This window comes from Gadus chalcogrammus, chromosome 19 (genome assembly GCF_026213295.1).
Source record: "Gadus chalcogrammus isolate NIFS_2021 chromosome 19, NIFS_Gcha_1.0, whole genome shotgun sequence".
Taxonomy (NCBI): Eukaryota; Metazoa; Chordata; class Actinopteri; order Gadiformes; family Gadidae; genus Gadus; species Gadus chalcogrammus.
In genome coordinates, this window is record NC_079430.1 from 12,939,105 (window position 1) to 12,965,982 (window position 26,878).

Below are 26,878 nucleotides of genomic sequence, written 5' to 3' on the forward strand. Positions count from 1 at the left end.
TTACAGAAAATATATATTGTACAAAAATATACCAAATACATCATAAAAAATACATTACATTAAGGTCACTAAATGGCAGACATTGTGTTTTCTAATACTGAATGAATACAACCCAATTCAGTTGACAACTAAATGGATTCTGTGTGACTCCAATAATTTATATTGCTCTGTAAATGGACAGTTCAAACTCTCAATATCATCCACTTCCAGAATAGGATCAAATCAGGCCAACTCTCCCACAAGCAACGCACACTTCTCGGGTCTACGGCGCCATCTAGTGGCAAAGCCCAGTACTACCGGTCATGCGCAGACCTGTCTCCTCTTCCACCACCGGGCGGTGGGCGACAGTCCAGGCAGAAAATCCTCCACAACAAGGAAAGAGAAGAGAGACTGCGTCAGGTACCGACCTTTGTCGGCATCCATCAGTTGATGCAAAACAGCATCCAAATGAATCATGAATCAGGAAACCTTTCGTGGACACATTGGAGGACTTCCACAGGTAGGCTGCAAATAAGAACTATAGATCGCACCAATGCCTCGACACAGTGGGAATGGAGTGAGATTTGGCTAGTTATAATGGCTAAAGGCAGTAAAGTATCTTACATTAGTGCATGTATTTGTTTCAAACCTTCGATGTGTCTCTGGACCTGGGTCCTGATATCCTGGGGTTTGTAAATGAAACAGTTCCTTGTAAGGTGACACACTGCAATGACCACCGTTTTAATCCTCTACCGTCCTGCTGATGAATGGGATGGACCTGTTCAGTGATCGATAAGCGGTGATCGATAAGGCGTCATGAGGCGTCTGTCCCGGCGGAAGGCGCTGAGCCTCGTGAAGGAGCTGGACGCGTTCCCGAAGGTCCCGGACAGCTACATGGAGACCTCGGCGTCCGGGGGCACAGGTGGGCCCCCTTCATTCTACTATACATCGTACTATAGTAATAACACAACGTGAGGGTGAATAACACACAGCGTGAGGTTGAATAAAACAACGTGAGGGTGAATAACAGAACGAGAGGGTGAACAACAACATGAATGGGTGAATCTGGTGTCTCCTCTTCAGTCTCGTTGCTGGCCTTCGGGGTCATGGCCGTTCTAGCCGTGCTGGAGTTTTTCGTTTACCGCGACACTTGGATGAAGTACGACTACGAGGTGGACAAGGACTTCTCCAGGTAGGTCAGGAAGAAGGACTGAATGAAGTCAGCAGCCACGCCCCAATGATGGTCTGGACGGAATCTGACGTACGTGTAAAATTCACCTATTTTTCTTTCCCATCTTACAGCAAAATGAGAATAAATATCGACATCACCGTTGCAATGAAGTGCCAGCGTGAGTGAACATCACTTTGTCTCTCAATCACTGCAAAGGAGTAATACATAATGTATTCAGAGCGGTGATGGCTTGATTTCAGATGTCGGCGCTGATATTCTGGATCTGGCTGAAACCATGATTATGTCCAACGGTCTGAAGTATGAACCTGTGAGTACAACCTTTTTATAGATCATCTATCTTGACCGAGCAGGTATGGTAGCATTGGAACGAGCTAACTGCTAGCTTTAAATAGCCTGGAGCGACCGGTTATCCACACCCTTCTCCACTCTCCCCCACCCTTCATCAGACTCACTTTTTCCTTTTACTCTTAGTTTTTACTTTTATCTCCTTTCTCAGGTGATCTTCGAGCTGTCGCCTCAACAGAGACTCTGGCACAGGTATTGACTTTTTTTTTCTTTTGAGGAATTGTGGATTGATGTCCAATACCAATGTATGTCGTTTGTATCCTACCCCCGGCGCCTTTCATCTCTTCTGAACCAGAACTTTGCTGGTGATCCAGAAGGGTCTGGGAGAGCAGCACTCCCTTCAGGACGTGCTGTACAAGACCGTCCACAAGGGGGCGCCAACGACCCTCCCCCTGAGGTCAGTGGACTGGTTACTCAAAGGGAACCCCGTCAAATAAGAGCAGGGATCATCATTTTAACTGGAGTTGGGTGTCATGCACAACATCTTTCCCCATTTCTAAAGCTGCTCAATAACTTTAAACACAGACATTACATGTGTGTGTGCGTGTATGTATGTGTGTGTGCTTGTGTGTGCGTAGAGAGGGCGCATCCTTGGAGCCACTGAGCGCGTGCAGGATCCATGGGCACATCTATGTCAACAAGGTGGCGGGAAACTTCCACATCACGGTGGGAAAGTGAGTCCTGCCGAAGCCAGGATGCTTCATGCTCTCTCCAGCTCTACTCTGTCACTCGTGAACGAGTGTACGAGTGAACAAGTGCTTTGGCTCGTAATAGCGTACATCTAGCTAGCTTCTTTTGTTACTTTTGCCCAAGCCAATTCAATCTCAAAAGTTTAAAACGCGTTCGGTGTCATTCCTTCATGACCTTTCAAGAAGAAAATATGTCATTTGGTTAAAGAAGCGCTCCAAAAGTTATTCCGAGTTTTCTTTGAAATGGTAAACAAGCCGTTCCCCAGGTTTTACATTATGTTCATAAAACTTGTTGATCCTCTTCAGGCCGATACAGCACCCCCGCGGTCACGCCCACATCGCCGCCTTCGTCAGCCACCAAAGTATGGGAATATCAGCTATCAAGACATGTATCAATCACTGCACTACTACTGGACATACAATGACTACACTTCTGGACATGTATCAATCACCACACTACTACTGGACATGTATCAATCACCACACTACTGGACATGTATCAATCACCACACTACGACTGGACATGTATCAATCACCACACTACTACTGGACATGTATCAATCACCACACTACTACTGGACATGTATCAATCACCACACTACGACTGGACATGTATCAATCACCACACTACTACTGGACATGTATCAATCACCACACTACTGGACATTTATCAATAACCACACTACTACTGGACATGTATCAATCACCACACTACTACTGGACATGTATCAATCACCACACTACTGGACATGTATCAATCACCACACTACTCGACATGTATCAATCACCACACTACTGGACATTTATCAATAACCACACTACTACTGGACATTTATCCATCACTACGCTACGATCGTAATTTGAGTCTTGAAATAAATTCTTCCATCTCCTCCAGCGTATAACTTCTCCCACCGGATAGACCTCCTGTCCTTTGGGGAAGAGGTGCCAGGAGTAATCCATCCCCTGGACGGAACACAGAAAACCACCCCTAACAGTAAGAAAGGTTCTTGGTTCCGACCCCAATGTTTGCAGTCGACCTGTATTTGTCCCAGAACCACCTGCCCTCACCTTCTCAAAAACGACCCGTCTAAAATAAGACCACTGGCTGAATGACTAAAATCATAAATATATCATTGTTCATAAATATAACACAAGTTGTATTCATTTGGTTTAAAGAATTGTGTTGTCCTCAGGGTACGAAGAATGTATTTCCCTCATTTTAATAATTTCATTATCTCACGGCTTGATGCGTCGATAGATGTCTGTATTAAGTCCAATAATATCGTCCTAAAGATACATGCTCCCACTGATCCTCCGGACGTTCTCTTCCCCAGATAACCAGATGTTCCAGTACTTCATCACCGTGGTGCCCACCAAACTACACACCTACAAGATCTCCGCAGACACACACCAGTTCGCCGTCACAGAGCGGGTCAGTTTGAGAACACGCAAAGCCCCTCCCTTACCCATTTAATGTGTGTTGTATCTCCTTGCACTTAAAAATAGTACATAGCATTGTGCAGCATCTAATCCTAGCTATATTTGTCGTACACAGGGAAAAGGTTAACCTAGCGATTGTTAGTGCTTGGCATTTGGTTCTATGAACATCCTTACTGTAGTTATTTTCTCTCTTCTGACAAAGGTACTCAATTCTAAATTGTTTAACTTTGCCTTACTTTTTTTCTTTTACTTATCCTTTTTATTTTCTCATTTAATTTTATGTACGACGATGTGAAGCAATTTCAGTCTCCCTCGTGAATGAAAAGTGCTCTATAAATAAAGTTGCCTTGCCTTGCTTTGTAAGTCTCTTTGGATAAAAGTGTCTGCTAAATGCCCTGAATGTAAACGTCAATTAACCCGGTTAGCTTCATCATGTCGATGCGCCCTCCCGTCCCAGGAGCGGGAGATCGACCATGCGGCCGGCAGCCACGGCGTCGCCGGCATCTTCGTGAAGTACGACACCAGTGCCTTGATGGTGACGGTGCGCGAGCAGCACATGCCCCTTGGACAGTTCCTGGTGCGCCTGTGTGGCATCGTGGGGGGCGTCTTCTCCACCACAGGTCTGTGACGCCGTCTCTGTACTGCATTACCCCTACCAGCTCCATAAGGACCGTTCTCTATACTGTTTAACCCCTACCGGCTCCTTAATGACCCGTCTCTGTATTCACTGTCCAACCCCTACCTGCTGATTTATCACCCGTTTCTATACTGTTTAACCCCTACCTGCTCCTTAATGATGTCGCCAAATTCACTGCAAGTTTCTGTGGATGATTTCTACTGTATGACTTCAATCAATAATACAAATACGAGTGTTTATATACCAATGACTTTAATGGGGTTTCATATTTGGACAGGTTCGCTTGGTAAAATGGAATGTAAACAATTATTGCTTAAATATCGCAGCCAACACAGACCCAACATTCTCCATTGTCATAACGGAATTCGTCATAATCAAAATATGTAAAATATTCGCCTACTTCGCTCGTTGGGAAGGTAGATCAGGAATCAGGTTAAATACTCACTCAGTGCAGACACTTCACTGCATATGCTTACTTGGTACAGATTTTATGAAAAACAGTGTTACACATGTATATATATATATATATATATATAATATCCCCCAAACGTTTACATCCATCCATCCCCCCCCCCCCCCCCCCCCTCAAACACTCATGTCGTCTCTTCCCCCCCGCCCCGCCCTCAAACACTCATGTCATCTCTTCCCGATAAGGTATGCTGCACAGGTTCGTGGGCTCCTGTGTGGATGTTGTCTGCTGCCGCTTCAAACTGGGAGTCTACAAACCCACAGAGGTGAGGGTGAGTACTGACTTAACCCTGAGGAGAGTCCGGACTCAACCCCCTGAGGTGAGTCCTGACTGATCCCCCAGAGGAGAGTCCTGACTAAACCCCAAGTTAAGTCCTGACCAATAGCGTTTTCATAAGCAGTCACCATTTAAAATGATTGTCCTATGCTACTAAAACATTTATGATTACATTGTTCACGGTTAAATGGAGTCAAAATATTATCAACAAAAAAAAACATACACATCTGTGAAATACGTCCGACAGTCCTGTCTGTCAAGGAGTGGTAGTGGTCGTTTGCTTTATCCATCTGTAGTTTGGAGTTGATGAGTCCTCCTGTGTATCCTCCTCATCCAGGAGGCACAGGCGAGCCAGCAGCAGAACGACCACCTCCCCCCGCTGGACCTCCGGCCTGGAGAGGAGGCCAGGGGCTAGGACCGGGGCTAGGACCCGGGGCCAGCACCAGGGCCAGCACCAGGGCCAGCACAGGGGCCTAGGTCTGCCCATAGTCCCACTGTTACAAAGAAAGAAAATGGCCGTCTTTAACAACATTTTATACTCCCCGTTCGATTATTATTTTTATTATTATTAAGAATAATAATAAAATAATGATAAACCAAGATGTCTTTTTTCTTTGAATTAAAACGGGGCTTAAAATCCATGCAAACCTTTAATCGCTGCAGTGGCAGGAATTGTTGTAAATGTTCACTGCAGTAGCTGTAGAGTGTGCAGGCACTGGTGACTATCGGCTCCCCGACAAAACTCTGAATAACCAGTGAAATGAGTAAAAGGTTGTTCTGCTGTCAAGACAAAGTTCATGCATTCATGCTGATCTATTAAGACAACGTTCATGCAGATATAAACGAGAATCCAGATAGAAACCCAAAGATTTACCAAATACATGCAATCTCTTTTCTGAAAGGTAGAAAGGAATAGAGTGAAAGAGATGACCTTTAGGAGGTCATACTTTGGGCTCCACTAGATGGTTTATCTAGGGCTATGATGTTAGTGAAAGGAATCAGGCATCAACATGACGTAATGCTCACTTTGTTTATTGGACTGAAGCCAAGCAGACGTGTAGAAGATGTTGAAGCAGAAGGAAGATGAAACATTTCCCTTCCCAAAGCCACAACTTCTGCGGAGCAGCAGATTTTGATAGAGTTCAATAAAAGGCCAGAGTCTTGTGTTTCAAGTGAGCTGCCGTTGACCTCTTCGGTCCTGCTGACATCATCTGGCATCATCAGCTTTGATGGCAAAACCTTCCGCCATCAAGGGTACCAAACCGGGGCCCTTCTGAGCACCGCAGCCCTAGCCTGCTCCCACTGCCGACAGTCGCCATGGTAACACCCCCGACATGGACTTTTGCATAAACGGGTGTTTAAAAAATAAATCCTATGGATTTCCATTTGTGTTCTGTAATCTCAGAAAATGTACAATAAATACTGCACACGAGTCAGGTTTGGAAATCAAACTCAGACTTATCTCTCCCCGCTTGGGAGTGTTCAAAGTAAGCACGAGGAAGATTCCACCAACCTGCTGAATCAACAGTCAGACATTGGGTCTGTTTTTGGTCATCAGCAGCCAAGGTTCACCTATTTACAGGTCATCTTCTGAATGTTCTTATTAAATATATTACACCTCAAGGTTTATCCGCTTGAGAGGAAAGGGTTTATAAAATATGTAAAAATAGTAAAAGGTAGTTTCAGTACAAACAGGCAGCTTTGGCGAGCATCAAACCAGCGCCTCGGCGCCGCAACACTCCCTTCACAGCGCCGGCTCTCGCTCGTTTGTAGGCTCAATCAGCACAAAGCTAAGTTATTGTAATAAACCAGTATAGCCGGTAGTTATTTTGGTCTGGGTTGGTCGTCTCAACCCTCGCCTGGCAGTACAAAAGACAAAGACCCAGCATTGTTTAAAAGAGGAGGACAAGGGAGTTTGACAGTCAAAGAAAATAAAAGTGAAATGCCGAAACATTTCTTGTGTACAAAAGAAGCCTGTGATGTTCGTTCAAAGGCAGTTGGTCTGGACTGAAGAACACAGCACAAAGACGGGCTCGGAATTCACCAGAAAGAGTCAAACACGCGAACCCAAACATGTCCAATGTGTATCGTAAGGTGCGCACAAGCAACCATTCCACTTGAATGGTGGAGAACAGCCCACTTTGTTGGTTTTCTTCTTCAAGTAAACATCCTTCTTAAACCTCTCCATCCACCACCACCACCACCACCACCACTGTGACCCTGCTGTGAAGCCCAGAAGGTCCAGTAACCCCAGAGAGGGCGAAGCGAGGAGGTGAGCCTTCCTGGACGAGGGTCAGCTGACCTCAGGCGACTAGCGAGCTGGAGACTCGGAAGTGGGAGAGGAACTTGAAGCAGAGTCTCACCACGAAGTACCAGATGTTGTGGGCCATCTGGGAGCGGGCGATGAACACCCTCCAGATGAAGATGAGGAGCAGCGTGTTGAAGGTGTAGCGGATGTTCCTCAGCCTGGTAGGATCAAACAGCATCAATGGTTAGAGAACCTCTCAACTTAGTCCCTAAAGCTTCCTTTAAAAACACTAAGGGCATTCAGCTGCTTTAACTTGAGAGGAATCAAGATGCATTTCAAACCATTTAAAAAATAAAAAATAAATGATAATAGAACCATAAAATGGTCAAATTAGTATAGTTTGGAATAATAAAAGAAGAAGAAAAAACATGTGTAGCCTACTTTAAACTTTAAAATGTGGTTATTAGTAGTCTTCCCCTCTGAATGATTTATGCGGTTATAAATGATCAACTGGAAGTGCATCACATTCACACCATCTAAATTCCAGCCTAGTTGTCATATGAAAGATCTATTATACATCACTCTCCATATCCATAGTAACCAACAGAAAGCCCTGAAAGCCACACAGACGGTTTGGATCAGGTAGAATGTTGTCCGTAAACTCACTTCCTCAGGTGTTTCTGGGCCACAGGGATGTCGGACATCTCCTCATTGAGGACGTATTTCTTGGTCCCGATGCAGTAGTTCTCGATGTACTCTGGCCAGTTCAGCTGCCGCACGTCAAAGTTGAACGTCTGAAGAATTTAAAGAATATACATTTAGTTTGACCACACCCAGACAGTAGGGGGCGCCATCCCCTCACAAAACAGCCACAGATGAAACCTTTACTTATCCCGTCTGGGGAATTTGGGATTATTATATGTAATACATGAACAATATCAGAAGGATACACCAACAAGGACACAAGAATGTCCAGGAGGGCGTTGGTTCTAAATTAAGCTCTTCATTATCTTGTAAAATGCTAATTAATTGCCAAGTAATTATTGAACCACGATAATAAAGAAAGTCAACAAGTATGTGTGTGTGCGTGTATATGCACGAGTGCATGTGTACGTGTGCGCACGGTGGTCGCACCTTGCGGTCCTCCACCGTGAGCTGGTTCAGCAGCATGCTCATGTTGTCAGACTTCCACTCCCAGTCCTGGTTGCTGAAGTACTCCAGCAGGCCGATGGCCTTGTGGAGCCGGTTGAAGATACGCATCATCCTGGAGGGATGGGGGGAGGGCAGAGAGAGACAAAGATGGAGACAGAGAGAGACAGAGAGGCAAAGAGAGGAAGGAGGGAGAAAAGGTTAGAGGAGGGAATGAAGGAGCGAAAGATAAAAGGAAAGAAAGGAGGTTGAAGGTCAAAAGGTCAGTGGTCACTCTCCTGCAGTGATACTCCGGTAGCTACACTTGAAACACTGCTTTTGAAGAAAAGTCTCAACAGCAGTGTTGCATTACAATAGACGTTGAGATGGTTTAGCAAAAAGGGCCACTATTTCCCCAGACTACCCAGTGGACTGTACCCACCGGCAGGCGGATCTATCCATCAATCATCCGGGCTGGACTCTCCCACTGGGGAGGTTCCTAGAGGGTCCATTTTGAAACGGCCCATCAGCTCGTCTCAGACTTACGTGGGCTTCTGTCCGGAGAGACGCAGGTACATGTCGTAGAGGATGGCGGGGCACCGGTGGCTCACCAGCATCCAGTACTGGTTGACCAGGTAGCTGGACGTGATGTTGGCGTTGGGCCGTCGGAAGGCCTGCTCCAGGGGGTTGGTCTTGAAGGTGTTCATCACGTGGTACTCTGGGGACGAGAGGACGGAGCCGCGCGTTACGCATCTTAACCGCGAACCGTGTACGCAAAACCGGGGTCTGAATGACAGCCAGGAGGACAGACTTAATAAAAAAGTGACCTTAGACTGTGTTCCCCACGGACAAGTCGGCGTGAGAGAGGATGTTGACCCTCTAGGCTCCCCCCCCCCACCCCCGCTACGCTTCATTCAGAGTGACCTCACACATTACATCACGCACACACAGGGGGGGGTTTCCATGGCAACCGCACGACCAGACCCGAAGCGACGGCCAGATGTGCGTCCCGCCGTCGGAGGGCCGCGCCCTTCAGCCGTCCTCCAACCCGCCACCCTCCCCTGTTGGCATGGCGACAGCACACTGCGGCTACAGGCCGGCGCTGGGAGTACCCACAATGCCTTGCGATGGCACGCCACTTGGCATGCAGAGACACTGGAGGGTTCTGAACCGTTCCTTGGGGAGATCAGCTTAATTCCTATCCGTCTGTCTGTCTGTCTGTCTGTCACATCGTCCCGACGACCTTCCAAACGCCATTTTAACAGATTCTGCCCCCATCACCAATAACTACCCATCTTTTACCTGATCTTTGGTTCTGCCATTAAGAACCCATCTATAAACATTAGCGTTTCCAAGAGCATGATGCGCTGAAGACACAGGACTTGATAATTCGGTGTATTCTGTCAAGAGTACACCTCAGTTACATATTAGAGTCACAGCATAAGAGTCACAGCACAAGAGTCACAGGAGCACGGTTTGGGTGCACCTACCGATCTCGCCCCAGTGGAAGGGGTTGATGCCCCCTGTGGTGCAGTTGTAGACCATCGCCGTCTTAGGTCTGAAATGGGGAGGAGGAGGACAGACGATTAAACAACCGGTCGCCATCGCTCACATTCACCTCCATGTTCCACCCTACTGGGCGTTGGGACGTTTACGAGTGCCTGTGAGATCAGGCCCTAACCCAGGAAGGCCAAATCCGGCGCTGAGTGATGGAACTGAAATTAAGTCCCACTGCTTTTCAATGAATAAATCAGTTTCCTTCTTTGCACTGAGAGATGAAGAATATTCTGTCTCTTCACATTTCCTCAAACACACCGCCATCTTAGAGTGACGTGTCCCTTTGTCTCCCAAAAGTTTTAAACCCTCTTAGTTTTTATATTCTTCAACTGACAAGAATTGGCTTCAAACTGACTAAGAGTTTATTATCTCCGTCCTATCGTTGCGTAACTATCTTCCATTCCATTATCCCCTCTACTGCTCTAAACCATGAAACAGTCACTGAGGTGCGTTGCTGAGGGGCCTCCAGGGGGCGCTCTGACCTGTGCACGGCCGTGTACCAGCCAGCGGACAGCGTCAGGTTGATCACCACGTCCACCGGGATCAGGTCCGCCACCGCGTCATGGTTGGCCCTCATGGTACGCAGGAGGCCCTTCCCCGCCTGGAAACACAACAGAGTTTAGGGGGGGGGGGGGGGGGGGTCTGGCTCTGGTCTCCTTCAGGTAGACTACAGATGAACCCTGGAAGAGACAGGTCTAGGTCTGGGTCCAGGTAGACTACAGGTGAACCCTGTTTGACCACTAAACAGTCTCGCCCCACTCTCTCATAAGATCATACATCAGCTCCATGGTGACTCACGGCTATGAAGACTCCACTCGGTCCGTTGAAGTTGTCGATCCAGCCCTAAGAGAACAGAGAGAGGACATGTTTGATCAGCATTTTGGGGTTAATAAAGAGCTGCTAAAAGACTTGTGCCAACATCATCACAAAGTCTTCCCAACCATCCATTGATAAACAAAAATGATTCATTCTGCATATAAGTGCATCTGATCGGTTCACAGTCAAGGTTGAGGACCGTGTTGAAGTGCGACACGCAGGCTCAGAGCCTGACTGAAGACATTGCAATACTTTTTTCTACTTTTTTTTCTACAAAAAAGCCCAAAGGCGGAACCCGGCGAGACTAGAGCGTGAAACCGGTTCCCCCTGGATTCCTCTTCATCCCTCGAAAGACCCCTTTGCGACGGCACGTGGTGGTACATTACACCTGCCGCTGGGCCAACAAAACTGGTCTATCGTACGACTGGGAGAATCTACATGTGACGTAACCACCTGATCTAAAAATACACCGTAATAAAGCAATCAGCCCCATGAATCAATCCAGCAGAGCTGAAAAATGTTTTTCAATGAATTTGTGAGCCAGCAAAACGTCAGGGATGTCCAACTGCCATTTCCCGGGGTGATACGTTTAACAGCGGGGAACGAGCTACGCTATGCTGTATAACGAGCTATGCTTCACAGATCAACAAGGTGGGCTAGGCTTAGTAAACCAGGTTCAGATGGCTGCCAATCAAGTGATGTCACTTCTATTGTTTTCAAAAGGGAACACTGTGTACAGAGTAACCCTCGTGTGTGTGAGGGCTAATGTGAAGAGTACAGAGTAACCCTCTCACACCTGAGGGCGGAGCCAAAGGAGACTGACTGATGGAATGGAGAGTTAGATGTTTGAATGGATGAAGGGATTGATGACATTTTCAGAGATGGATGAAGTGATGAGGGATAGAGGACATATTCAGAGTTGGGTGAAGTGAGGAGGGATAGTGGACATATTCAGAGATAGATGGATGGATGAAGGAAGCATTGAGATGAGGTGTGCAGACGGGGCCTTACAGGGAAGGGCTCCTGCCAGCTGGCGCCCACGATGGAGGGCCTGATGATGCCGATGTTGAGGTGCTCCTGCTCCTGCTGCACCGCGTACTCCGCCAGCGCCTTGGTGTAGGTGTAGGTGTTGGGCCGGTCACCGATCAGCCGTGGCGTGATGTCCTCCACGATGCTGTCCTCCATCCACCTGCATGACCACCACATCATTAGTGATCATCATCGTGATTCTCCTCATCATCATAGTGATTATCCTCCTCATCATCATACTGAGTCTCATCATCATAGTGATTATCCTCCTCATCATAGTTATTCTCATCATCATAGTGATCATCCTCATCATCATAGTGATCATCATAGTGATTATCCTCATCATAGTGATCATCATAGTGATCATCCTCATAATCATAGTGATCATCATAGTGATTATCCTCATCATCATAGTGATCATCCTCATCATCATAGTGATCATTCTCATCATCATAGTGATCATCCTCAGTGATCATCATCCTAGTGATCATCAATATACTGATCATCTCCATCATCATATTGATCTTCATTGTGATCATCCTCATCGTCATAGTGCTCATCATCGTAGTGCTCATCCTCCGGACTTACGACAGCGAGTCAATGAGCTTGGTAGGCTCCACGGGAGGGGGGTAGATGACCTCGTCGATGTGGTGGAGGTTGCAGTTGGCGTACGCGGTGGAGACGTGGATGAAGGCCTCCAGGTGCTGCATCTTGCGGGCCAGACCCAGCAGCTGCATGGTGGCGATCACATTAAGCTGCAGCGCCTGCCTGAGAGAAGGCGAAAGAGAGTTTGAATGTGTAGGCACATTTGACTTTTTCCTTTTAGTCATAAGACAACATTGGACCGTACATATAGTGCCCATCTGGACGGCGCTCAGATGGAACCTCTGGAATGAGTTACTCCTGGGACCTGATTGTTGATTAACGTCACCACTACCAAGCCCCAGCTGCCGTTGAGGTGAGGACATCAGGCTTGATCACTACAGATACCTGGGGATTGTTCTCTCCTTTTGTTTTTACAGGCAATGAGGACACTTTTACACGTTTATCTGACATCATTTTAACCTTGTGTATGACGACCTGGCAAGGACATCTTAACCAATCCACTATGAACACACCTGGAATCCTTGTTGAGGTGGAGAGCGAGAGGTTATATGTTATATGCGTTTTTTCAGGTTGTTTCACTAGTGATCCAGTGAAACCACCTAATGACCCGGTGAAACCACCTAATTTGGGGTTAGGGATAGGGCGAGACGACCCGAGTCCCAGGAGGTTCCCCTGGTTCTTCAGGTTGGAACTAGAACTGGCTGAACTCCATTCCTAAATAACTCAGGGGGGAATCAAACCTGCGAACCCTCCGTTAGGGTCCTGCAGCTATGGAACTGAGCTCAGGAATCTGAGGAATTAAGGGTCAAACGGTCTATCCTGACAGGGTGAGGTATTTGTCATGATCTGTAAAGCACTTTGTCACATTGTTTAGAAAAGTGTTTTTTAAATTCAAGTGTACTATTGATATTCAAAAAGAGTATATATTTAATAAGCATGCAATACGAATAAGAAGAAGCATAATTATTAAAGTATTTTAATTGTTTTATTATGTTGGCAAGCAAGAAGTAGAATAAACGGGATAATCACCACAAGGCAGGCCAATAAACAGTTCGATATGCCCGGCTCGTGGACGGCTTACCGCCCCAAACGAAGCCGCCCACGAGCCCGAAAGCCCTACTTGTTCCATATTTTGATACAATTTTAGACTTTTAAATTTGATAGGCAATGTGAAGGGAGCTTGGAACCCGATACGGTTTACAATGCACTTCAATTTCTGAATAATTTCAGTTTGATGCCTGTGCTTCCTGCTCGGCCAGTTACCACGTCACCACAGTGTGACGCGTCAGACGGGTCGGAGACCGGTTAGAGAGAACAGAGAGAGAACGGAGAGAGAGAAAGAACGAGAGAGCAGTGTAGGAAAGAGGAGTGCCGTCTGAACTCTGGCCCAGCCAGGAGCATCCATCATGCACACAACGCTCAACACAACACATACGAGCCAATAGAGTGGGCTCCTGTGGTGACAGGTGGGAGCTCAATGACCCGCAGGAAGACAGGTGCACCTCTCGGTCAGTGAGGCTGTCTGGAGGTATTTAGAAGGACAGAGAAAAGACAGAGGGGGACGTAGAGACGGACAGGGGGAGCGAAGGAGAGGGGGAGCCTTTCCAGCAATCCTACATCTACAATCTTACATCGTTACTATTTTTATGTACCCCGAATGAGCAACCAAGATAAACAAACAGTGCGAGTTCTGAACAAACCTAATGCAAGGTATTTCTGTATCGATGGTAGAATGCACGGCTCTCTCCAAAAAACACCGACATATTTCATTAAAAGAGGAAATTGGAGTCTTTGTGTCCGTGTGTTCCCATGCGTGCGCACGTGTTCCCCATGCGTGCACGTGTTCCCCAAGCGTGTACGTGTTCCCGTGTGCGTGCGTGCGTTCCCGTACTCACTTGAGTGGCGCGTCGAAGCGGATGGTGGCGGCGCAGTGGAAGACGATGTTGATGCAGCCGCAGAGCATCTCCACGTCCTGCGGGCCGAGGGCCAGGCCGGGCTGGGTCAGCTCGCTGCTCACCGCAATGATCTTCTGGTGGAAGTCGGGGTCCTCCTCCCGCACGCGCGCAAACAGCTGGGAACAGGACAGAGGCACGTGTGAAGTAAACAAGTCAACCGCTGGCGTTTATCGTTGAACGGCAATGACGCATGATGGAACCAGTGGTTAAGATGACAACACTACTGGGGTTGATTAAAAAAAGAACCAGAAGGAAGAGGAAGGAATAAGACGGGGCTGTGGTTGGTTAAGGTTGTGCCGAGTCAGATGGGAGCAGATAGGAACGTTTATATAGCTGCCCACTCAGCACTCAAAACCCTGCTCTCTTAGAGCGAGGGAAAAATACTTGCATTAGGGAGAGCTGCAACCAGTCAAAACTTGGAGAGAATGTCACAGAGATGGGGACTAACTACTGCCAATACCCGCGGTCCTCTGAGATGCCGAGCGTGCAACCAGCGTGTTGCTGACCACAGCAGCCTTCACCTCTCCCATCCCTTCCTCCTTAAACATAATGCAGCTTTTGTTCCAGCCTTTCAGCCGACAAGGGCCTACCAAGCCTCAAACCCACGCAGCCAGGACTAGTGGGGATGTCACTTTGCCTTTTAGTCAGGGTCTTTGTGCCTTTCTCGAAGACACCCCAGTACTGGGCCATGGGGAACGGCGGACCAAGCCATACATTTATTTGTCACATCACTTCTGGGAGTGTGACACAACAAGTGGGAGTGAGACATTACCAGTGGGAGTGTCCTGCTGGAGGTCTGTTAAACACCACTAGACCTACTGGATCCATCGCCCCGGCATCAGGGGGGGGGGGGGAATGGAACCGATCTGTTCTCCGCACAGCTTCTTTACCATTAGAGGAGCTGCACTAAGATCTCCGCAGGAAGTGACCCTCGGACCTCATTAAGGGGAACGAGCCCAAGAGACTCAATTAGTTAATTGGGTGCAGGCGTCTCATTCCACAGGCACATGAATATGCATGACCCCTGGGACGCGGTGAACTTGAGAGGCCCTGCGTATGATCCAGGGCGTGTGTGTTACCCACCGGGCGCAGAGCCCTTCACCTCGGGGGGAAACACACACACACACACACACACACACACACACACACACACACACACACACACACACACACACACACACACACACACACACACACACACACACACACACACACACACACACACACACACACACACACACACACACACACACAAGCGTCGATGGTGAAAGGAAACACCAGAGGACGGCAGCCAGCGTCTCCAGAGAGGAGGAGGCGCTCTGTGAGGAACACGCTCCGTGACCCCACCGCACCCGGCTGTTCCCCAACAACCCCGCCAGGCTGTACCCCAGCAACGCCTCCCGGCTGCACCCGAACACAGGAGCCTTCCACTGGGCAACCAGACGGACCGTGGGACCCCATCCCCAACCAAACCCATTGATGCGCCTGCAGGCGCCACACACCAACAAGTGTTCCGACATGATGAACTTCCTTCCCCATCTTTATAGGACTGAACATGGGTTTTTATAAAGTGGCAGGTGTTTTGTCCTCTTCTTGTCAACGGTATGAAAGATTCCGTAAAGATGCAGTCACACCCTGCAGGAGAAACAGACAGTAGAGAGACTGTGTGTGACAAACACACAACACCCACACACACACAAAAGTGTATCCGAGTAGCGGAATGACAGAAACATCCAAAAACGAGTGCGATGGGTCAGAGAGCAGAAAGCTAAAAATACAGAGCAATGGGAAAAAGACACAGACAGAAATTGAGACAAGGGACAGAAATAGAGAGACCCACACATGAACGAAGAAAGGGGAGACTGAGACATACAAAGACGAGAGTGAGAGCGGGGGCCGAAAGCCGAGACAGATAGGAGGCACGACAATCTCTCCAGCGCGCCCGTGGGTGAAGAGGACAGACCTGACAGACTCCTTAATGAGGAGGAAAGCCTGACACTCCTCCCCTCCTTTGTTAACGAGGAGGAGGACAGAGTCCTGACAGACTCCTCCTGTGGTGAGGAGGAGGACAGGCCCGAGAGTCCTCTCCTGGTCGAACAAGGACAGTCCTGAGACTCGTCTCCTGGTTGAACGAGGAGGGCAGAGTCCTGACAGTCTCTCCTGTGGTGATGAGGAGGACAGTGCTGAATCTCCTTCTCTCCTGGTCGAACGAGGAGGAGGACAGAGTCCTGAGACTCCTCCTCTCCTGCGTTGACGAGGAGGAGGACAGACTCCTCTCCTCTCCTGCGGCGCCAGCGTGTCTTAGCCGCTAAACCAGGGCTCTCGTGAACCAATTTGTTACACAACTCCAGCTAATTTGCGACCTAATTAATTCATCACTCACGAGGACCACGGCTGCCTCCTCTCAGCCTCTCTGGGGGGCGGGGGGTGGGGGTGTCCCACTCGTCAACCCAACACAGATGTAGCCGGACCAATGCACACATTACACCAGTGTGTGATGCCAGTGTCTGCTGGTCTGTTATACGCTGCAAAGGCTTAACCGCGGAGGCGATGTACTCGTATTAATATCGAGCATCTGCTACCAAACGGAAATCTTTATACGAGAAGACTACAAAAGTTTAAAGTAAGTCAGAACTAGAGCCCAACTTTGAAAACCAACAGCAGAACTCCTTTTTATCTTATGGGTTTGTCTGATACTTCTTTATTTCAACAGCAGTAACTAGGTCAGAGAGACCCACTCGATATGCAGGTGTAACGGGACGCCCTCTGGTAGGACGGGTCTCGTTCCGGCCGTCAGGCCAGCAGACCTCATCGGTGACGCAGGTAGAGGCGATCACAGTGTGACCCACAGCCTCAGTGCCCCCGCACAGCCATGGATTAAAGCTACCAATTACACTCTGGCAAGCATAGACACACAGCAGCAGGCAAACGGAGCCCAGCCATTGGTCCAGAAAGAGCCTGGCTCTAAGGGTGTGTACGTGTGCTTGTTGACTGACGCCTGTCAGCCGTGCGAGGGGATAGGGCGCTACAAGTGGAACCAGAACCGTCTGCACCAAAACATCCTGAATAGTTATACCCTCACAAAGAGCCCCTCTCCCCAGAGAGGATTGCAGCCGAAGGCCAGCGAACCAGCTGCCCTTAATCCATAAGGCCAGCTTCCTTCACCCCGAAGACCAGCACCAACCACAAAGTGCTCTGCTGAGGAAGTGGGGGGAGAGGTCGGCCTCCAAAACACCCGTCTGAGTAGATATACTCCTCCATGACCCACAGGGTCAGGGCACCGAGACAATGTTTATATCTGGCCTGTTCTTCGTCAGTAAATCGAGAGAACGCATCTTGGCAGAGAAAAAAACACCACCTGCAGCAGAGCGAGCCAGGCTTTTGCGTCGTACACCGCGCACGCTTAAATCGGGTTATAACTTTAATACAGAATCCATCCAAATATGAACCCATATTTGGTTTGATAATCTTTATATTCTCACCACTACATACTTTTAGTATCACCACCATCGTGATGTGTGACGATGGCTGTGATACTAAAAGTATGTAGTGGTGAGAATATAAAGATTATCAACACCATCATCAACACCATCGTCACACATCAATGGTTTCTGACAAAACAAAACTGAACTGAATAGAAGACGTCAACAGGTTCAGTGTTCTACGATAAACCGATCTCTACCTCCATGTGGCAAGTGTCCCAACCCACAATCAACTGCAGTCTGTGTGAAGCCAAACAGGTGTGGCCCGATTGTTCCTTCAGACCAGCAGTTTCAACACACTTACTAGAACCAGACACACCGGACTACAGGCTTCCTCTGGGCCTCGTGGTAATCGATTGTAAAGAGGAAGGTGTGTGTGCGTGTGCGCATGTCGATCAGGGCCTCAAACCATGACCCTTCAAATGGATCCAGAGCTAGAGAGTTCAGAGAGGAGTTTAGTAAACTCGTAGAGCCTGTTGGTCGAGGAAAAACTCATAGGTTTGTAAAGTCAACAAACACGAATGATATAGGGGAATGCGACTGAGCATGTTGTTTTGAAAGGTCATGGAGTACGTGTAGATGAATTGATCACAGCGGCCAGGATTAAGAAGATGCAAAGCCAAAACCAAACTAAGTCAAGTGGAGACTCAAAAGGTGTTGAACCGTGCTTCAGCTTCCTGACAGCAGGACAACACAAAATCGGTCTCAGGATCAGCGGCTCGTTGTGGAACGAAATCAACATTGCCGATTGATGGAAGACATGTTGGAGTGAATCCAGAGAGCAAACGAGAGGCTCATTTTTGGGGTCCATGTTGGTGTGTTTGCAGAGGGCCGTGTGAGCAGACATCAGAGAGGGGGGGGGGGGGGGGGGAGTCAAACCAGAAGCAGGAAATAAAACGGAGCAGGAAGTAAAAAAAAAAGGAGCAGGATGGTCGAGGACAGCTGAGGGGCAGAGTGGTGAGAAGAGGGGGAGTGTTGGGGAGGAGAAGGGGAGGAGACGGTTGTGGATCCTGAGTTTACCTTTGGGGAGGCACTGTGAGATTATAACGAATCAGCGCTGACTCAAACTCAACACAGTGAGGCAAAGATACAGCCACCCGTCAATGCCGCCGCAGCATACCGCACATGAAGAGGACTACGACGTCCTCTGCCTCACAAGACACCTTCCTCTCGTCTCGGGACCATAAGGGGAACAGGCCCGACTAGCAGAACAACCCAACCCTCCTCCCCAACGCCCACAGACAGACCTTACCGTGTGTTCACACCAAAAGCTGTAAAGCGTTTTGAGTGATGAACGCCCATTCACTTTCTATTAGACATGAATCATGACAATCGCAAGAGCGATATGAGCTGTAAATATTTTGGACAGCGTTGCGTTGAGCTTTTCAGCGTTTTTGCATCTTTTGGTGTGAACTTACAGTAACAGGATCAGAACCACTCAGTCACTTCCAGGATGGGAGTAGAACACACAACGACTGCATCACTCATTAGCAAGGTTCTGTTCCACTTGAAGAAAGTTTGAATGCTTAAATGTTGGAACATTCGATTTAAATGCAGCACATTTCCAGATCCCAATCAAGCAATTTAGAGTTAATTTATGCAAATTAATACAATTATGCGTTGTTATATGTTGCCGGTTCCCGTCTCTCCACTACGGTGCCTAGGCTGCCGTAACCCGCTGAGAGTTGGCTCATTACAGGATCAGAGCCGTTCTCTGTAGAACAAACAACGCTCTGGGACTGATGCAGATTCACTGATCAAAAGAACACAATAAAGACTGATTCACCAACATGAAAAGCGTGTACGGAGTGTAAGTGAGCGGAAGACTTCCTGACATACTGAAGACCGTAGCGGACAAGAACCACAGGCCTCTCTGAGGACATAAACACACGGGTGCAAACCGAGCTATGGAGGCACCTTTTGAATAAATGCCAAAACAGAAAGCCCCAGCCTAGGGGTAAAACAATCATTTCATAACCCGTTTATTTGTTGTGATCCAACCTTTCTTAATGTGGCCGTTTATTTAAAAGTGGATTTTCCCGTTCGGCGGTTCCTAGCGGCCACATCCAAACACACCGGCGGGAACGCCCCTAAAGCCTGGAGGCATGCCCCGTCTGCGGGGCATGCCCTCCATCACCCGTCCCATCCCCCGGGCGGGGCTGACAGAGGGATCTGGGAAAATGAGACCCAGATCTCAGAAGGGTATGGGTAAATTCCCTTCTCCCGCCGTCCTACTCATCCCGGATCCCTCAATCAGCACTGTCCGACATCCCTCCGAAATCCCCCCCCCCCCCCCCCCTACCTGGCCCTCATCAAGTCTGTTTGTGTGATGTTTGTGTTTCCTGGAGGAGTGCGTGCGTGCGTGCTCCCTGACGGAGCACTGCGTGTCACAGAAGGTGCGGCGGCGTTTATGAGCCCGCGTCCCCTCACCTTGCACTTCACCATGTCGCTGAGCCTCTGCTCCACGGACTGGCCGGCCTTGGGCCGCACCAGCAGGTAGAGGGCCTTCACCCCGGGGCAAGAGCGCAGCAGCTTCTCCACCAGCACCTTGCCCATGAAGCCCGTGCCGCCCGTGATCAGCACGTTCTTGCCCGCGTAGTAGTACGCCACCATCGCCGTCATGGCGACGCAGCCACCGCCGCCGCCCGCCGCTTCGCTCGACGAAGCCAGCCTATCAGCTTCCAGACGCTCGGTGGTGCTGAGAGGGGGAGGGGGACGGGACGATCCTTTAGCCAACTGCGTCTACGCCTGGAGAGAGAGAGAGAGAGAGAGAGAGAGAGGGAGAGACGGAGAGGTTTAAACGGTGGCCAACACTACAACAAACATCCCGTTAGCGCGGCAGGGCCCCGGCGGTGAGCAGCAGAATCCAGAGGTCCAGTTTTAGTCCGGCCTGCCATGAGCCACTCAGGCACAGAGCGATAAGGAGCAGGAGAGATAAAGAGTCCAGCTCTGTACTCATTGATCAACGGAAAATAGACCCCGGGGTTAAATTTTCGCCGGAACTACACTTTAAGCTATGTTTTCCTAGCGACCGGAAAAGCCTGTGCACCTCCTGGGATGGAGGACGTCTGCTCCTCCACAGCAGGGTGCAGGGGGCAGTGGGCAGGGTGCCCGGCCTCCCCCCCACCCACCGCTGGCAGCATTAGCAGACGCCAGATCGATAGCCTTGCATCACTAGGACGGATGTGAGCTGGTGAAGACTATACCGGACCCCCGCGCTGGATACTTGAACGCTCACTAACGGGATCCTTATTTAAACAAAGCGAGACTGACCAACCGGACCCTTTTACTCGTCGCGGGGCCGGGTGGACGCGTCGTTATTCTCTGCAGCGGTTCATTCATCGTCTCCCAAGAGATTTTCCGAGACAGCAAAAAGAAAACTGCGAGCCGTCTCTGCCCAAGGACAGGAGGCAAGTTCCCCCCTAGAGCGGTACCTGACCTAGATACCACCCACACCCACACACTAAAGTGTCAGCAGGGGATCGCTCTAGACCTGGTCTTCGCTGAGAGAACGTTACACACCGTAGTGAATCTATAGGCTTCATAGAGGGTGGGATCGAGACCCCTCAGCCCCTCCTCGTTCATCAGGTTACCCTAAAAAGCGAGTGTGTGCTCGCAGTGAGCTCCCTAAGCTTCATCTACCAAAGTGTGTCTGGAGGTGACTAAGTTCCGGAGGCATTACATCGTATTGGACCCTCCGCATGCAGGCGTTGGTACGGTGGACAGCAGCAGACCACGCCTCAGTCACCTTCTAGGACCGGTGGCGGACATTAAACATGTAGAGGAAGAGATGTAAACCATTGAAAATAATCCTACAGTGAAATCCTGTTCACAGGCAAAGAAAACCACACAGCCTACAATAGGAAGGCTTTCTGTGTGGACCGTTATGTAGACCGAGTGATGAAGACTGTGATGAAGACTGACTGATGAAGACTGTGATGAAGACAGCAACAGGCCCAGTCCTGCTGTCGTCTCGTCTGGTGTCTACTCTCCCTCCCTTTCCCTCTCTCCTTTCCTCTCCTCCTCCATCCTCTCCTCCCCGCCCTCTCCATAAGGAGGTCAGCAGAGCGGCTGGAAGAGGAGACGGAGGAGATGGGGGGGGGGGCAGAGGCCAGGGGCCGCTGAATAGAGATGGTGGGGGGGGGGGGAGTAACTAGAGCCACTATCGACTCAATAGGACTGGCAGTGCCAGGCGCCACACAGAGGGAGAGACTAAAGGTCCCTTTGAGTAACGTGGTACGAGGAGACACAGCGTGGAGGGGGGGGGATTCATCCAAAGCAACTCGCAGTGAGTTCAGACGCACGTCATTAAGGAGCAGGTAGGGGGGAGGAGCAGGTAGGGGGGAGGAGCAGGTAGGGGTGAGGAGCAGGTAGGGGTGAGGAGCAGGTAGGGGGGAGGAGCAGGTAGGGGTGAGGAGCAGGTAGGGGTGAGGAGCAGGTAGGGGTGAGGAGGAGCAGGTAGGGGTGAGGAGGAGCAGGTAGGGGTGAGGAGCAGGTAGGGAGGAGGAGGAGCAGGTAGGGGGGAGGAGCAGGTAGGGGTGAGGAGGAGCAGGTAGGGGTGAGGAGGAGCAGGTAGGGGTGAGGAGGAGCAGGTAGGGGTGAGGAGGAGCAGGTAGGGGTGAGGAGGAGCAGGGGTGAGGAGGAGCAGCTAGGGGTGAGGAGGAGCAGGTTGGGGGAGGAGGAGCAGGTTGGGGGAGGAGCAGCAGGTAGGGGTGAGGAGGAGCAGGGAGGAGCAGCTAGGGGTGAGGAGGAGCAGGTTGGGGGAGGAGGAGCAGGGAGGAGCAGCTAGGGGTGAGGAGGAGCAGGGAGGAGCAGCTAGGGGTGAGGAGGAGCAAGTAGGGGTGAGGACGAGCAGCTAGGGGTGAGGAGGAGCAGCTAGGGGTGAGGAGGAGCAGCTAGGGGTGAGGAGGAGCAGCTAGGGGTGAGGAGGAGCAGCTAGGGGTGAGGAGGAGCAGCTAGGGGTGAGGACGAGCAGCTAGGGGAGAGGAGCCGGGAGGGGAGAGGAGCCGGGAGGGGAGAGGAGCCGGGAGGGGAGAGGAGCCGGGAGGGGAGAGGAGCCGGGAGTGGGGGGGGGGGGGAGGAGGGGGTAAGGCTGGGGGTCACCTTGCTCAGAGAGGCTGTCAGGTAGACTGCAGACAGTGTAGACCCAACCTCAGTGTAACCTCTGCGCTCTCCTCCGAGAGTCCTCAGTGAGTGTATTGGGGTTACGGGTTACCAACATCTCTGCTACCAGAGGGAGTTCCAACGTTAACATTCCTCTCTTGAATAACAGTATCAGGGGTGGGGCTGCGACGGGTTCAGGGACTGGTCCAACAGGCTGGTCAACACACCCGCCCCTGTTCTAACGCCGCTAGGATGAAGACGGGTGTGACCGAGCGTAGCGGGCCACAGAGGGGTGGGGGGGCAGATCAACGGGACAGGGCCGTTTGGGAGTTAGGTGTTTGACGCCCACGGAAACAAGGTCCCGGGTATGAACCCTAATGTCGGTAAACTACCTGAAGGACTTCTTGAGAACGATTTCCTAACCCCAGCATTTAGACGAATAACGTCCTATTCAATCACCAAGTCACCAACCCATGAAGGGTGATAATACTTCATGCCATGGACGTACCCACATCAACATGAATGTCACAATCTGAACCGAGGGCTTCTATAAACTGTCAAAGACTTGCTGAGAGGCAGAGCATTCCCTCCGCCCCCAGGAGGTACAGGAATAAGTTGCTTTACGACCTCTGGAGACAAAGTATTCATCATCTAACATCAGCATCACTAATACAAAGATTCACAATTTTTACTGAAAAAAAAAAATGGAAAAAATAACTAAACCAAAAAGTTCAGTGACTGTGTGACTGTTAGGGTGCCTGCATAGGGAGAACGACACGGTTATGCAAATATATGAAGCTCCTCTGTATCAAAGAGGTTAGATTACTCGTGGAATGAAGCTCTTACAATAACAACTTAACAATTCCATGCCGTATACTGTGACACTGATCAGTGACAGATTTGGCAACCACACGCGCACACACAAGGGTGTCTGTTTACTCCCCTTATCTGGACCACCGTGCTCACCTTACCCCTGCAACACAGCTGGAAACTGACCCTGGATCAGCACCGCCAGTGGTAGATTTCATAGCCCTCTGACCGAAATGCACCTCACCTAGTTAACACCACATGGTCAGGGCAGCTTGAACACCTGATCCTATAGAAGTGCAACACTGACTAATGACCCGAGTGGATGTTCACATTACTTCGTCATCATGGGGAGAAGTTTTATAGAAAGGGAAACTAAGTGCATATAGATAGGGATTAGGGGTTAGACAGTGAGAAGCCGAGAAAGGTCATTAAGGAGCCGGTAGGGGTTGGACAGTACAGAGACAGGTCATTAAGGAGCAGGTTGGGGTTACAAAGTGGAAGCAGAGACAGGTCATTAAGGAGCAGATAGGGTTTAGAGAGCTAAAGCAGAGAGAGATCCTTAATGAGCACCATAGGCTGTAAAACGCCATTCCGACAAGCCATTAGTGCAGGCACGAAGAAGTTCATATTTTAAGCCAAATAAGTATATTTGAAGGTTTCCAAAATCTGGAAACCTATCCAGAACCTAACCATGTGACATCGCAAGTGGAGGTGTGAGATGTACAGAGCAGAACAAGGGACGACATCACAGGGAGGGGCCACAAACTATTTAAAACTTTTGTAAGTGGTGGTTGTGATAGGAGTCATTGACAGCTGCCAACCACAATAAAACCCACCGTGTTCTAATCTCATACCAATCAGTGAACAGAATGTTTGTTCTAATGGCTAAATGATATCAGCGCTACAGTCATTCATAACATCTTCCCACCCAACGGCCTCCATTCATTCATATTTCTTTAGAGACGTAACACTGAGTAATCCATTCATTCTTCTGAAACATCCGTCACCACGTTTCTGTGTCAACGCAACGGAGAAACTCGCAATCCCGTTGTGTTGTCACAGAGGAGGCTTGAAGGATTATTCACGTTAATGAATCAACGCCGTGAGTCAGCGATCACAGTACGGTTCACCAGGAGTGACTCGAGGACCGGGTTTTGGTTTAAAGAAACATTTCTAGGGGAGAGGACACAACGGCCACTTGATCTTTGCTTAAAGACTCAAGGAGAGGGAGATACAGAGTAACTAATCTGGGGACTCTAGACACAGGAGCTATTAAGATTATTTTAATCCAGTCATGAAACTGCCAGATTATCAAGTGTCGCTTTGACGACTCAACGACAAGTTTGATATAAAACTCACTTCGGTGGGCTCGAAAATATCAGAGAGAGAACAAGTCAGCATGGGGAGGGAGCTGTGATTGACCCTGACCTGCAGCCCCCCAGCTGAGCATGAGAGGCTGGGCTGAGCTCAGACCAAGTAGAAGACAATCATCAAAATCTGGTGAAAAACAGCCATGGTTACCAATACCAACCATGAACGGTTTAGTTTTAAGGACAAAATAAGCTTCTCTCATTTGTCCCTGGGGGGTACAGACACACGAGAGACAGAGAGCGATAAACCTGTCAGCTACTGGATTGGCAGAACCAGTAATGCTGGAAGGAAACAATTGACTTGCTACATAATATAAAGAGCAGCCTTCGAGAGTTGGTTGTTGTTCTGCTTCAAACAGGTTCCGTCCGCCTGGGTGTGAATTCCTTCCCACTTTCATTTAAATTAACTGTTGAATAACGGCATCGTTTCTTAGCAATGTTGTTCCAGACTGTTATTACTCTACAGACCACCTTAAGGGGACACCTGTTCATTCCAAGTCTGTGTCCTCCAGCGTCTGAGGAGAGTTCCTCCACAGTGAGTAACGCAGACCAGAGGAGCCGTTGAAGGGGGACTCGTGTTCCTTTGACATTCGATTGCACAACTCTTCAGTTACAGAAATCCTGTTGGATGTCATATTCCACCAGTGACGACACCCAGAATGTGGAAGGTGGGGATGGGGGTGTGTGAGTGTATGCGTGCGTTCAAGGATGTGGTTCAGGTTCAACAGGTGTGGTGAATGAGCTGACGTCATCCACAACTTCATTACACTTCTGGGAACATGGACACATTGTTATAAAATAATACGATTCCTGGCATCCATCCCCAATCAGACCATCCTGACTCTTAACAAGTCTAGGACACACACACTTACAGAAATGATAAGAACCAAGAGACATTTCTGATTGAAACACGTTCTAACTTAGCCTTATCCTGTCACAGCAGGCTGCACGCCACCCATACGTCACAGAGACGCCGCTAATTGCCTCTTATTAACTCTATTGTCAGTGTCAGAGAAACAGAAACAAAACACGGCGTCTACATGGAAACGAACCAATCGCTCCATTAACGAGGCATCGTTCGCTAATTCGCGATCGGATCCTAGATCGAGGTGTGTGAATCCAAAACAATAACCTCCCCGTGCGACTGATTGGCGACTGGTTGCAGCCGTTGTCCCGCAGACGCCGGGTCGGTTTTCCTGCTTCAACATGTTAGCCCTCACAACTACAGGACGGGAAGTCAGGTGCATTCCTCAGGCGACCCGCGCCAGACTACACACACAGCACCACCCAACGACCCCACAGCATCCTACTCCCCGCTGCGTCTCCTACTCCCGTGTCCTCCTACCTGGAGATGAAGAGCAGCTCCTCGCGGGGGTCTTGACCGAGAGTCTCCAAAACGTCCGCCTGTCAGTCGCTCGTGGCAGCGTCTCTTTCTCGCCCTACGTGCTCGTGCGTCGGTCTACGTGCTCTTCACTGCTGTCTGGCGCTCCCGTCTGGTGCTCCGCGTGTCTCGTTGGCGTCTGGCTCGTGCTGGTTCTCACCTCGGGACTGGTCTAACTAACCTCAGGACTGGGAGGCGGTGGGAGATAACTTGATGGGCAGATCAGTGGGCGGGACCTATCTACCCGACCGACCAATCGGTCGCTGAACCCCAGGCTGGGTTCAGCAGGTTCTTCTGGTCCAGCGACAACGCAACATCCTAATTAATATCTCGTTAATTTATAATATCTTTAAAGGTTCTTCTACA

At 49.5% G+C, this 26,878-nt stretch overlaps 2 protein-coding genes across 4 annotated transcripts; one reads left to right on the top strand and one right to left on the bottom strand.

The window, feature by feature from the left end:
• The first annotated feature begins 274 nt into the window (after positions 1-274).
• LOC130372585 (endoplasmic reticulum-Golgi intermediate compartment protein 2-like) lies at positions 275-5,620 on the top strand. 2 transcript variants are annotated; one of them, XM_056578663.1, is made up of 14 exons: positions 275-499; positions 766-901; positions 1,063-1,171; positions 1,282-1,328; positions 1,411-1,478; positions 1,668-1,708; positions 1,812-1,913; positions 2,095-2,190; positions 2,512-2,567; positions 3,101-3,199; positions 3,540-3,637; positions 4,103-4,265; positions 4,937-5,022; positions 5,365-5,620. In XM_056578663.1, the coding sequence occupies exons 2-14, from the start codon at positions 796-798 to the stop codon at positions 5,440-5,442; spliced, it is 1,149 nt and encodes a 382-aa protein (XP_056434638.1). In that variant the 5' UTR covers positions 275-499; positions 766-795; the 3' UTR covers positions 5,443-5,620. The 2 variants fall into 2 exon arrangements, with proteins under 2 accessions (XP_056434638.1, XP_056434639.1); XM_056578664.1 differs by having other exon boundaries at positions 4,937-5,016.
• si:dkey-97m3.1 (fatty acyl-CoA reductase 1) lies at positions 4,494-26,723 on the bottom strand. Of its 2 annotated transcripts, XM_056578661.1 has the most exons (14): positions 26,477-26,723; positions 20,279-20,596; positions 14,307-14,482; positions 12,394-12,573; positions 11,788-11,965; positions 10,759-10,803; positions 10,443-10,561; positions 9,894-9,961; positions 8,950-9,121; positions 8,410-8,539; positions 7,942-8,069; positions 7,391-7,493; positions 5,676-5,771; positions 4,494-5,521 (listed from the first exon to the last, which is right to left on the bottom strand). In XM_056578661.1, exons 2-14 carry the CDS (start codon positions 20,468-20,470, stop codon positions 5,501-5,503), a joined length of 1,608 nt encoding a protein of 535 aa, XP_056434636.1. In that variant the 5' UTR covers positions 20,471-20,596; positions 26,477-26,723; the 3' UTR covers positions 4,494-5,500. The 2 variants fall into 2 exon arrangements, with proteins under 2 accessions (XP_056434636.1, XP_056434637.1); XM_056578662.1 differs by lacking the exon at positions 5,676-5,771 and having other exon boundaries at positions 4,911-5,521.
• Between the last annotated feature and the right edge of the window lie 155 nt (positions 26,724-26,878).